Source organism: Lissotriton vulgaris, chromosome 2_2 (assembly GCF_964263255.1).
Source record: "Lissotriton vulgaris chromosome 2_2, aLisVul1.2, whole genome shotgun sequence".
In the NCBI taxonomy this organism is placed as follows: domain Eukaryota; kingdom Metazoa; phylum Chordata; class Amphibia; order Caudata; family Salamandridae; genus Lissotriton; species Lissotriton vulgaris.
Window position 1 is genome coordinate 101,186,463 of NC_141688.1, and position 13,909 is coordinate 101,200,371.

The 13,909-nt window shown below is 42.9% G+C and overlaps 1 protein-coding gene across 2 annotated transcripts in view; it reads left to right on the top strand.

Annotated features, from left to right (window-relative positions):
* Window positions 1-13,909, top strand: part of AQP9 (aquaporin 9) — a 261,293-nt gene that overhangs the window by 120,175 nt on the left and 127,209 nt on the right. For both annotated transcript variants that reach the window (XR_015309178.1, XM_086959368.1), the window contains exon 3: window positions 8,420-8,557. Coding sequence is in view for 1 of the 2 variants with exons in the window: in XM_086959368.1 (XP_086815494.1) it covers window positions 8,420-8,557 (138 nt within the window). In the remaining variant the exon portion in view is untranslated. The remainder of the gene's footprint in view (window positions 1-8,419; window positions 8,558-13,909) is intronic.

A 13,909-nucleotide genomic window follows, 5' to 3' on the forward strand; every position in this document is an offset into this window, starting at 1 on the left:
TTGGTTGGCATAAGTTGACGCTGACATTTGAGAAAGGGGGTTTCAATGCACCAGACCTTTATGTGTACTACCTGTGTGGGCAGGTCCAATATGCATACTTCTGGTTCCGGGCGCATGACTTCATACCGCATGTAGCAGTGGAGAAAGGCGATGCGCATCCAGTACCCTTGTATTGTCACGCATACATGCAGACACACGCCCAAAGGGGAGATAAATGCATTGGAAACCACCATTTCTGCGTGGCAGTAGATAGGGAGACGGGCTCACAAACTTCCTTTGTACGCGCCTGCGCTGCCTATAGAGGGGCATTTTGCACTGTCGGTGGCGGGAGAGAGGGGCCCTGTCAAGGCACTTAGAGAAGCTGGGCTTATTCTCATCCACTTTGTGGTCAGGACCATTTATCCAATGCCTAGCCACCTGCCCCATGGTATGTCACCTAAGGGATTAAGAAAAGGCGGTGTTAGGTCATTCTCGCTGCTGCCATAATGAACAAAAACGGACCAGAGAGAAGCAGATGAAAGGATAAATTCCCCACACACTTCCTCACTAAAAGAAAGTAAGCGCAGAACTCTAATCCTGTGGAAAAAACTGTGTTAATAAGCAACTGAACTTCAATCGTAATGTAAGGCTGCAAAATAGACTGTTAATTTGAATTTAAATACCATGTACAACATTAGAGCGTGTGGAAAATCACAATCCTCTTTGTATGCCTCTTAATGTGAGTCAGACACTCCCTGAAGGAAAGTCCCAGTCAGGAGGATCCGGAGACACCGCCCAGAGGAGCTGAGGCGAAGGGAGGAATTACTTTTACAAGCCTTGGATACACGGTGGGAGAAAGGAAGTGACCAGATGATAATATAACACGTCCATCTACCCCTGCTATCAGAAGAAGTTCGCAAAGTCCTAGCGACTAGTTTCCTAGCTTTCATGATGGTACCCCCTGTATAAAGACTGTTTGAGTAGTACAGGTGAGGGATTCATTCCCCAGCTGCTTCAATACTTGTCGATCTTTAAATGCCAGATGTGTTTCAGTATGATTTGTGGCGTATATGCTGCTAGTTTCTCACAAATACGCTGTTGCTTCCTTGTCTGATTTAGACCTGCCATATTCCGAAACATTAATTTAACACTTTTTATTAACTGGCCAAACTATCCGTTAATGCTACCTCGCCAGCATCTCAGACTTCCTCTTAACGTTACATGCTGAACACAGCAGATGTTGTGTTTCCATTGGCTTTTGTAAATGTGATATATGAGACTTCTGCAGCGCATGCTGTGAACAGAATCACCTCTAGGTGTCCTTGTAAATTCAGTGTATGTGTGTTCGTGACTGAGAACAAATGAGTGCCAAAGAAAATGCTGTTTTTACAGCTGAGGGGAGAGAAAGAGAGAGGGGGAAGAGAGAGAGAGGGGTCCACTACTGTTAAAAAAATTAAATTATATTAAGAGATTTAAAAAAAAGATATATAAATAAAAAAAAGCTAAATATTTTGGGGCAGATGTATGTCGGACTTGCGCCACGTTTACGCCGCCGTTGCGTGACGCAACGGCGCGGAAACGTGGTGCATCCCTGCGACCTATTTACAACGTGACGCATCTAGGCAGATGCGTCACGTTGTAAAGCCCTGCGCCACATGGAACCTGCGTCAGGTTTCATGTGGGCGTTCTGTCGCAGAGTGGGCGTTCCCTCGTAGGAAAGCCCCGTAAATCTGACGCAGTGAAATCTACAAGATTTCACGGAGTCAGTTTTACGACGCTGCTGCGTCAAATCCTTACGCCTGCTTGAAGCAGGCGTAAGGAGTGACGCACCACGTTATGTATGGGTGGCCTCTGTACATTGCAGGAGTTGCGTCGCACTTGCAACGCTACTCCAGCAATGCGCCGCCCGTACACCACAAGATGCATCACCCATCTGCCCTTCCTTGCACCATGGTGTGCCGCATTGTAAATGCGGCGCATCTGTGGTGCCGCAAGGAGGGAATTGCGTGACGCATCAGTTTTGGCGCATCCCTGCTGATTTGCAGAGATGCGCCAGAACTCATAAATCTGCCCCTTTGTTTTTAATTATTCTGTAAATATCAAGGAATTTGAAAGCGTATTCTAATAATGAAGTCAGTATCCTCAGATTGATTTGTGGTAGCCGTGCAAATGTATCAAAATGAATATAATATGGATAATGAGTGGAATCAAGAAAAGCTCCATCCTAGCCATTAAGATTAACATTTTAATTTAATTTGGCTGTTTGAATTAAATAAAATATTTCATCATTTGTGTATTTATTTGAAGAATGCTCACTTCTGTTTTGTTTGTGTTCTGTTTTGAGCTTCAAATCATTGAAAAGGTTTAGGCTGGGATCCCAGCTTTTAATAATGACTCAATTTGGGTCACCAGATTCCTAATAATGATTCATTGGGGCTCCCCAGATTCAAGTAATGATTAAGTGGGGGTCCACAGAAGTCAAAAGGCTAAAAACCACTGCTCCATGCTGCACATGTGATTAGAAAAAGCATTGATATCTCCAGCATGCGCATTACCCACCAGAGGTATCTTACCATTTTTATACCCTCAAAATGGATGGGCACACAAAGATTTCTGCAGCAATTGATTGCCTTTTCCCCATGAGATATTTGATGGCCAACTAAGTTTATGAGCAATTAAGTAAGCCAGAACAAATTTGCTGTCATATTTGCCCTTGTTGACATGACTGTGCCTCTTGTAATTCCACCGTCTTTCTGCTGGCACACCTTGACCCCTAATTTATGAGTCCCTGGATTAGTTTGTTTACATTTCCCACATTGTCTGGATGCAATAGTGGAGTACACATCACTAAGCTGGATTTCACTATTATAGTTTTCTTACCTCGGTCTAAATGTGTCTCTATGAACTTGAGACTTCTAAACCTTCAGAGTTCATTCTACAAAGGAGTCTACTGGTGGTGCATAATGTTCCCAGTGCTCGGGCTCCTTTCACAACTTGGCAGACTCCATAAGGTAATTTACTGGTGGTCTAACAATGCCTTCAAGGCTTAGGCTAATGTTGTGCCAGGAGCGACTCAAACCATTCTCTTACTCTTTCCTGCCAAGCAAATCATGGATCTCACCCCCATAAAGAGCAATGAATGTCAAAGCCAATAGTATGCAGATCAAGGACAAAGACTTGGGCTCACTTAAAAGTGGTACACAAATGATCTTGAACAAGCTCTCCATCTCACTTTTGTATACCTGTGTATGTGGCAAGCATGTTTACGTGCTGCTGTGACAAATTTTAAGCACACTCTCAGGGCACTCAAGCGTATAAAAATGCTACACCTTAGATGACATCCCAACTAACTTAGTAGCCTACACGGAAAGGGATTTGAAGCCTCAACAAGAGGTGCAGAAAGTGCTATAAAAATGATAATACGCTATTTGATGATTATTGGTAAGAATTTATTACAGGTGGTGTCTATAAAAAGGTGATAGGGCTTGGTTAAAGTCAATCACATGTCAGGGAATACTTCAATTAAATTGTCCCTCAGCATGTGTCTGAATCAGTCCAAGCTTATAACCACTTTCAGAGATACCAACTTGATATAAAATCACTCTATTCCTAAGTGCAGTTTAAAATAATTTTGTACCTTATTCTCATATCTTAACATGCGATGATCACTATAACTACCATAAGTGCTTTAAATGCGCCAAACGTTTTCTTAAAAAATTATTTGAGAGAACCTACAAGTCCCATGTAAAATTATGTTTAAATCTGATTGCATTTGAATGTTACTGAACCAGTATGAATTAAAACGAAACAATTAACAGCTTTCTCCTAAACACATGACGAGGGGCCTGGCTCTCCATAACTATGAAATCATATTTTATTTTTTAGCACTGTTATTTGGCTGCACAGTTTTAAAAATCTCCATTTGTCCTTCCGGCTGCCAAAAGTACCCCAAAGCAACTCCTAACCCTGTGTAAAAGTTTGTTTAAGTACTCTCAACTTTAGACAAGTGACACAGCAGTATCCATTAAAATGAATCATTTGCTATGGATGCTCAAAAACAGTTTTGGAGAGAACTAAGAATGGGATACCGTACATGACATTTCATTTGCTTACCTTGTAATTCAAATTGCTGAAGCGCAAACTACATGTACAAACGCAATAAAATGTGTTATAAAGAAAAAGAATTGGATACCGCAAGTATCTTTCACCAGGGCTCGACAAAACATTCTGAGTAACCTGTTGTGTGGACAGATGGGAGATCAGTGAGGAGGAAAGGTGATGCTATCACATCATCTATTAACAGGTGAACAGCTGGGAATGCCATGCCACTTCACTTTAACTAAAGACAGGGATGCAAGCTCGATCAGAAGGCAGTTTCACATGGGTGCTGGGCAAGGCCACGCGTTGTACCTACTTGATCCAACATTACAAAGTATATGTTACTTTCATGTCATAGACATGCCCTTATTAAGCAGATATTGTCAGAGTCTAAACAGACCTCCAGAAATCCTGCTTTTTGCCCACTTTCCCCATGTGTCTTCCTGGCCCACCCAGGCTTCTCAACAGCCCTCGCTAACAATCACTAACAAAAAGCATTTTTGGATCTCAATTTCTTTGATGATGAACTCTTAGGTTTTGGGATCTCTTGTGTCATCATTCACCAAACGAACCCTTTAAAACACTTTGCACAGATCTGTAGATGTTTTTCTTATGTTCTGCCGTTGTTGTATTACATCTAGCAGCAAATTACATATCAGTGTCATGGGGCAACCCAGAAGAATAGTAGCCAAATGTTTCACCTGTGCATGTTTATATGTATATCTTACTTTGACCCACCTATAGGTTGATAGTAGGTTGTCGGGTGTCATAAGCCTGTTATAAGTGAACAGTGCTGACAATTATTTTGTTCCATGCACTGTAAACCAACGAGGAACTATGTGATTCTGCACCCAGTTTAAATGTCCCAAGCACAGGAAAGATTATTTCATTACCCTTGTAATTCCACTTCAGATCTTAAAACACATCATAATCCGTGTCAGCATTTGCACTTCAGGAATTAATGCCCAATTTAAATGTTGTTGGAGAGGGAACTCTGTCACAAAGGTGAGAGACGATCACCCCTACCCAAATCATGGTCAGTCCGCCTGATTTTGAATCATGTGTACCATGGTTTGATGACAGCAGAGACTACTCCGTCTCCGCTATGGTCAGACTTCTCAGACGGCCCTATGGCAAAATAAGGCAATTTTTCAATGCCTGCCACTGCCAGGAAAAACCTGGCAGTAAGGAGCAATGAAATGTGCTCAATGCCCCCCACCATGGGAGGAAACTCCCATGGCGAGGAAGTTTCCTCCCATGGTGAGGGGGCATTTTTTTTTATTATTTTCAAAAAGAAAATCCCTCTTTGGAATTTTCTTTTTGGGAATATATATATATTTTATTTACTTTGGCACACAGCTCCGTCATGTTTAACAGAGCCACCCGACAAAGTTGCTGTGCATTGGCAGAAACCTCAGTGACTGCAGTTTCTGTCAATGCTTGAAATGTGCGCCAGGCCGACTGACATTTAAAATTTTACTCCGTCGCCCTGGAGGAGGACGGGCTGACCACCACCCAATTATAAATCAGCCCCTCAGTTCTTGAAATAGTAATAGTATAATGTCTGCACACTTGTTTCCCTCCAGGCCAGTCCTCCTAGCTGTAAATTACACATAGGTTTAAACTAAAGGCAAGATGATGCAGCCATAACACTGAACAGTAATGTAACACTGAAGGCCTACCCGAGCTTTGCTTGCATAGAACTGGCAACCGCCTGGCGTCTATAGGAGGCCAGCTAAGGTGATGAACCCTGATCCTGAGTGTCAGAGGTAGGATTTCAGACCTTCACATCCTTGGTCCTCACATAGTTTCAACCTGAAGATGATTTGTTTTTGAATCGTACTCCTTTTCTAATTGGACTGTTTCACCTTTCTTCAGCCTCCATTTTTTATTAATTGGCAGTCTCAGTCACTGTCCTTTAAAGACCAAACAACAGTGTTTTTAATCAATTTGGAATGATGCATTTATCTTCTTAGCCTGACAGTAGGACTGTTAGATTAGTTCACATGAAGTACCTCTTAGTCTGGTTTGAATGAATTCATACACACTGGTGCAAGACTAGTGTGTTTTGGATGAGGGTAATTGTATCCAGAATTGAAACCTTTGAGGCTTGATCGTTGAGAAGTTATAGAACACTGATTGATACATTTTGGGTGCATACATTATATCAATGGCTATACCATAAGCAGGGGTGAGTTTTCAACTGTCATTATTTTCTGCACAACTCTAAATTGGTGACAAGACTGCATAATATTAAATTTGGTTGAAGTGAATGAAATGTTTTATCTGGGTTAAGGAATGTCTTGACCCTCGCTCTGTAGTTCTTCACATGAGTCAAAAACCATGGGTTCCTACCTTTCCCCTCTCAAAGTTAAGCTTCTATTGTAAATGCACTAATATTTCAATATTCTAGCTTATGATCAACACACATCACAAAGTCAATGTTATTAATGATGTGAATAGCTCTGAGAGAGTTTTGTGTGAGACCTTTTTAGCATTGAGAGCTACATACCACATATGAAAAGAGGATCAGGAAAGTCCTAGTAGAAGAGGGTTGTCCTTCTATGTGAGACTATGTATTGATTTAAAGCTTGTCTAAAATATGGATGTTTAGTGTTTTCACATGTTTAAGGAGTGCACAGTTTCCTTTCAGTGTTCCCCATTTTAGTTTCATCTACTGAATAAGTTGTGCCCTCCTTCTTACACTAGTTGGGTATTTGGACCCTGACCGCCTTTGTTGGATCTGACAGAGCTTCTGTAATTTTACTGTTTAGTCAGTAGTATCCATCTGCCAAATTTCTATATGTATGATGCATTGTCTCCAAGATTAGACATGCTGGGTTGCCAGTATCGTATGAAGATAGACAATAGATCATGCATGACACACATTTTTTTGTTGACTGACTGTGAACACTGCACATTAATCGTTTGCCTTGAACAAAAAGATACACACAACAGAAGGCTGATGACTATGATAAGATACACGCCAGTATATGTACCTGCTAGACCACAGAACACTAGCACTTAGCTTAAGCTATTACAGACAACTAGAAAAGAAAAAGAGTTTCAGTCCCTATACGAGCATACATTGGTAAAGCCAATAGGTCCAGGTGTAATCTGTTGACATGCAGCATAAGCACACTAATGTCAAACAAATTTAAAAGAGTGCATACATAAAAAGCTGCCTTGCCTTCACTACTGTCATGCTTTAGTCAAACAAAGATCGGATGGCAAGAGAACCTTCATTATAATCTTTCTTTACATTTATGACACCGAAAGAACGCAAGGACGAACATGAAGGTTCCTCGAATCCCTAAATAAACTTGACATAGAAACAAAAGAAAACTGTATTGATTGCAAGGGGGGCTTCAACACTGACAGCCTTTTATTTCTAGACAAGCCCCGGTGGCACTAATGAAAAACAACCAAGAAGAAAGGGTGGGCAGTGGGAATAGGGAGAACACAGGACAAAGTGGGCAGCGGGTGAGAGGGAGGAAAGGGGGAGGAGAAAACATCAGGGAAAAAGAGATTTGTGGCAAAGAGAAATGAGTGGAGCTGGTGGGAGAAACAGGAGAGGCAGATACTTAAGAAAGATGGTGGGCCGGAGGGAGCCAGAAGAAGTGGAAGCAAGAGGGGAAAGTGGAAGGGCAGACACGAGGAGTCAAAAGAAATGCCAATTTGTGTTAACAAAAGTCCATTGTGCACAGGAGGTCAAAAGCTACAACCTATTAGCCAATAGCATCTGGTGAGAGACATATACTACCCTGACTGTGCCAAGTTGAGATTGATAAAGTCTCAAGCAAATAATTGATGGAAGCTGGTCTGAAAACACAGTGGTTGAAAGAGGAGGACTGAAAGCCTACTTTAAGTAAATTGCAATTAATAGGTCTCTTTAACAGCTTGGTTGTCATAACTTTGTCCTAAAACTGAAATACAAGCATTAATATGCTGATATACACATTAGTACGTATACTAGGTAAACTTAATAATATTTTGTGTTGGTAAACTAACTTTTTACAGCACCTAAGACGTTTTCCTTATTTTTTAACAAGAGTAGTTCTTTTTGTTAGGAAAAAGTCACAATACTTACTAATTTGAATAAAAACTACTGTATTTGATTTAAGTTTGGCATTTGTTTGCATCTCCTGTATTAGGCTGCATGCACTTGGCATTGCTACATGGTTGATTTTGAATTACTTACTGTTAAATATATTCAGCTCTGCAAGAGGAGATCAAATCATGATTTTCCCAAGTTTTCAAATTAAGTTGTGTGCAGTTCCAGTTATTCATGACATTTTGTGTCTAGTAATAAACTCACTCATCATTATAATTTATTTTTCAGGAGGACATGTAAACCCTGCTATTTCCTTTGCCATGTGTGCAACTGGGAGGATGGCCTGGTGTAAATTCCCTTTGTATGTATGTGCACAGATGCTGGGTGCCATGGCTGGATCAGCAGCGATTTTTGGAATTTATTATGGTAAGTGCGCAAACTCTTGTCTTTTTCCTCAACACATCCACAATGCGTCTGCTGGCAAGGTGTTGGCCTGACATCCTTGGCGTGGGTTTCCCCCAACTTTTTCCTTCCAACCTCCTGTTTTATCTGACTTTGTTTTTGTTGGCTTTAGGACTCTGCTTACTCTACCACTGCTAACCAGTGCTAATGTTTGAGTGCCCTCTCCCTTAAACATGGCAACACTGGCGTGCATCCAATTGGCACATTCAATTTACTTGTAAGTGCCAAGTAAAGTGGTATTACATGTACCCAGGCCCTGTAAATGAAATGCTACTAATGGACCTGCAGCACTGATTGTGCCACCCACTTAAGTAGCCCTCTAAACAGGTCTCAGGCCTGCCATTGCAACCAGTGTGTGCAGCTTTAAACTGCCAATATGACCTGGCAAAGTAAACCTTTTGCCATGCCCAAACCTTCCTTTTTAATACATATAAGTCACTTCTAGTGTAGGCCCTAAACAGCCCAGAGGGCAGGGTGCAGTGTATTTTAAACGCTGAACATGTACTTTTAAGTTTTACAAGTCCTGATAGTAAAAAGCTGTTAAATTCATGTTCACTATTGCCAGCCTGCCTCTCACATAGGATAACATTGGGTTAAAGTCTTACATTTAATTTGTGATACTGTTCAATTGGGAGTATAGAATTCACAATTCTGAAAATGTCACTTTAAGTAGTTTGGCATTTTCTTGCCCTTAATCATTGGTGCCTGCAGCCTGTATCCTGGGTCACATGACCAGGTGTAGCTGGCAGTGGGTGTTTGTTATTGCTCCCAGACAGTCAGACAAAGGAGAATAGGTGTTGGCAGGATGGGCCAAATCTGACTAGAAGAGGAGGCGGAGCTGTCACCTAGCCCAGTTGCACATTCGAAAGGCACTTCCTGAGCACTTACGAAGGGTTTGACTCTAGTCTTTTATGATCCCAGACAAGCTGGGTGCAGGGCATGGCGGTTGGAAATTCCACAATCCTCTAGAGATGGAAACCTCCAAAAATTCTCCTACTCCAAAGTTGGCACAAGGTAAAAATAATGAACCCTATGACCCAACTCTCTAGTACACCTCTGGACCTGTTTAAGACTCAGAAGGACTGCTGTGCTGCTCTGCAAGAAGTACTGCTACTCTGTCGCCCCTCTGCCCTGCTGGATGAGTGAAAGGCCTGGACCTACATCTTGAACGTAGACCACCAGACTCACTTCAAGAGCTAGTTGGCTGGCGTCCTGATCAGAATCACAGAAATAGAAAAGGCTCCAGTCACCTTGAACCCCACATCCGGACTCTGTCTGTTGTGAGTCCTAGCCACCTGTGGTGTCATTTTAGTCATAGACCATTTAAAGTGAGCCTGAAGGTGCTCTGTCAGCCCAGCTTGGACCTGTGAGCAGAACTAACGCAGCAAGATTCTACTCATAGACACAACAAAAACACAGCAGCACAACGCATCACCGATGACAGACCTCGCACCTCAGTGTCTTCAGAACCACTGCTGCATGATGCATCCTTGACGCAGGCCTTCGCAACGCAAGCCCCTCATTGAGGGTATCCACGGAAACCAGAACTCTGCATCACAGCCCCAACGATTCTTCGAAACTGCCACTATGTGACACATCTTCAATGAAGCGCTTCACATCGCAAGCCCCTCATCAATAGCATCCTTTACAATGACACAGGGCTCCACAACACAGCCCAGCAAATCAGTGGATCTGCCATGTTGCAATGCATCCTCTACACAGGATCTGGCAATGCTCCACAAACCAGGATTTAAGGCACTTTTTTCAATAGATCTAACAAGAGCCCTTTATCTGGCCATGCTCCATAGTAGACAACCTGAACTTGTGACTTTGTGATTGTCCCACAGTCTGGGAGAATCAGAGCCTGAGGGCCAAGTCTGGAACCTACCGTGGAGGACTTTGCCACCCTAGGAAACCAACCTTAACTGATCAATTGGCGGAAGAAAGGAGGTCCCACCAGAGAGCATTTCTGCAGAGTGCAGAAGGAGTGCCCTGCTCTGGTGATCACCTGATTTACTGGGAGAATGGTCTACTTTACAGCAAGCCTAAGGTTCCCGAGCCTGGTGCAACATGTCTGTTGCTAGTCCACTAGTTCTTCCGGGCCTTCCTACTTGAACTGGCTCATGTTGTTCCCCTAGAAGGCTATAGAGGGCAGGAAAAGACCTTTGGCAGGCTTGTCATCCAGTTTTATTTGCACAGATGAAGATAGGCTCAGATGCATTCTGCATGTCATACCCCACCTGCCAGACCATTGGCAAGCCAAGAGGGAAGTGCAAGGTTCTTTTGGTTCCCTTTCCCGTCAGTGACATCCTGTTTGAAAGGGTGGACAACAACATTGTTGGGCCTCTGGACCCCAAGACAGCCCTGGACAACAGATTCATCCTGGTCATGGGTGGATCACACCACCCAGTACCCGAAGGCTGCACCTCTGAGAACAGTGACTGCATCCGCAGTGGCCAGGGCACTGTTAGGAATATTTACATGTATGGGGTTCCCCAAAGAGGTAATATCTGACCATGGTACCAACTTCATGTCAGCATATATGGAGTCCATGTAGGATGAGTGTGGGGTAACAAGGTAACATACAAGTTCTCCAGGTCCTATCATCCCCAAATCAATGGCCTTGGTGAGAGATTCAAAAATACCCTTAAAGGCATGATCATGGGCCTGTGAGAACCCTTGAGGCAGAAGTGGGAAGTCCTCTTGCCATGCCCATTGTTTGGGTAGAGATGTGTTGCAGAAGGGTGTTGGATTCAGCCCCTCTGAACTTCTATATGGGCACCTTGTCCTAGGGCCTCTCAATAGGTGAATGAGGGTTGGAAGAATGCTCCCAAAAAAGCCCCTCAGGATTTGGTCATCTACGTGCTGGCCCTCCATACCCAGGTGTAGCGCTTCTGAAATAAGCCAAAGGAGAATCTGGAAGTTAGGAGGTTATGGTCAGTAGCCCATTCTAGCTGAATCTCAACCTTGTCAAATAGCGTGAGAGATGGAGCCTGTAGTGCCCAGGGCCCTACAAGACCAATAGTCTGGGCCCTATGATGTGGAAGAACACAAGGGGGATTTCACCTACCTGGTGGACCTCAAACTCCCCAAGAGTCTTTTACTAATCCTCCACGTCAGTCGCCTCAAATCCCACTTTGATAGGTCCGAGGTTACTACGCTCCTGGTCATGGTTGGTGGAATGGAGTAGGAGAGTGAACCTCTACCCAACCTCCTTTCAACAGTTTGCCTCTCATTTCTTCCTAACATCAGAGCTTACTATATGGTGTACACATGATATTGACACTGGGGACAGTATGCCTGTGAATAATAAGATCTACAGGTTACCTGACGAGGTGAGAGCCAGCATAAAGAAAATGCTTGACCTAGGGGTAATTGAGCCCGAAGCAGCTGTTGGTCCAACCCAGTGGTACTGGTCCCCAAGGATGCCCCTCCAACTACCACCTCTGAACTCAAGTTCTGCATGGATTACAGGGGGCTGTTTGATATGTCATCTGACTACTGGCAGTCAGTCAGTCAGTAGATCTTTATTTCGATGATTAAAAACCATCATAAAAATACAGTTTTCAAAATTCATTTATTACATTTCTGAACACCGTTACATTAAAAACAAGGTTTATACAATTAAAACATATGGTATTATGTACATCATTGCTCAACCTCTCGTGATTCTTAATCTTACTGCTACTTTAAAAAAATTCATAATAGAGCAGAAAGTGCGCGTGTCATTTGCTCTTTGCAAAAAAAGTAATGCAGTTTTAGCATGACGGAATTTAGCTTTTTTTTAAATATCCACAAGAAATCTACGGCGAGGAGTACGATAAAAAGAACACAGGAGTACAAAATGAAGTGTGTCCTGCGGAGACCTATTGTCGCAGCCGCAGCCGCAGGCACCCTTCTTCTCAATTGTTAAGGTAAAACCGGATGGATAAGCTAAAATATTAGGTAACAAATTGAGCCTAAAACGGCACATTAAAAATCTGTCCTGCTGGTTGTGCATCAAGAATAAATAAGGATCCATACCCTCCCCATTGCTTACTAGAGAGTGTGCCGCCACTGATCTTTTTGATGAGTCAGAGTTTAATCTACCCGATTCAAGTTTGTCTTATAGCAATTTTTTAATTCGGTATTTGCAAAAGGGGGCAATTAAAGTTGGGTTGCTGAAGAGGATCTGCTGGTCTATATTACCTAGTGTATCCTTAACATAATTTGCCAAGGGATTTTGAGGCCCTTGTCTTTTTGTAAACAATCTTTAGCTATTACCCCATAGTTATGCTTCGGGGTTTACCCAGATTCTAAGCCATGTCATGATGGGCCTCACCTTCACCTGATCTGTGATATATGGGATCCCAAGCTCAGTTTGTGCAATTTCTGATGGGGTACTCTGCAATATCTTTAGGATCCTACGAAGGAATTTGTCTTCCTCCAGTTGTAAATGTCTTGCGTCCCTAAAACCCCAGACCTCTGCACCATACAGAGCCTTTGCAGTACTTACAGCTCCATATAAATTCATCACTTGCTCTGGTGACCAACGACCCAGCCTTCGGGCAAAATTTAGTATTGCACCGTTTGTGGAGACCAGCTTTCTGCACCTTTCCTCGATTAGGGAATTAAACTTTATCTCCCCGTCAAATAAAAGGCCCAGGTAGGAAAAGGTGCTTACGGTTTCTAGTGTGTGAGACCCTATTTTAAATACAAATTTCCTGGAGGGTTTTTTGCCCGCCACCATCACAAAGGACTTGCTCAAGTTCACGGACAGGTATAAATTGTCCATGAACTTCACAAATCCATCAACTAGGTGTTGCAGACTCAAGGCTGTTCGTGCAAGCAGGACTGCGTCATCCGCGTACAATAGTACCGGTATAGGACGCGTTCCTGCTTTAGGGCAATCGACGTTCAGGGCAACCAGTGTTCTCTCCAGATCATTTATGTACAATGAGAACAAAAAGGGGGCAAGGATACACCCCTGCCTCACTCCGCTTGTGCACGGAAAGGGATCAGTACTACCCCCCTCCGTGCTAAAGCGGACCCTGGCAGTGGTGTTCCAAAGTAATTCTTTGAGGATATTTATGAGTCCAGGGTCTATTCCCAAATTACTCATCATGGCCCACAGTTTGTTCCTATTTACGTTATCAAAGGCGCAGACAAATCCATAAAACCCATATACACAGTTCCATTACTAGCTTTAGTGTATTTAGCGACTAGTAAATAGAGATTAAGACATTGATCGCTGGTTGTTTTACCCGATCTAAAGCCATATTGGGTGTCTGCTATGGTGTGGTGTTCTTCTGTCCAGGTCATAAGGCGATTTAATAC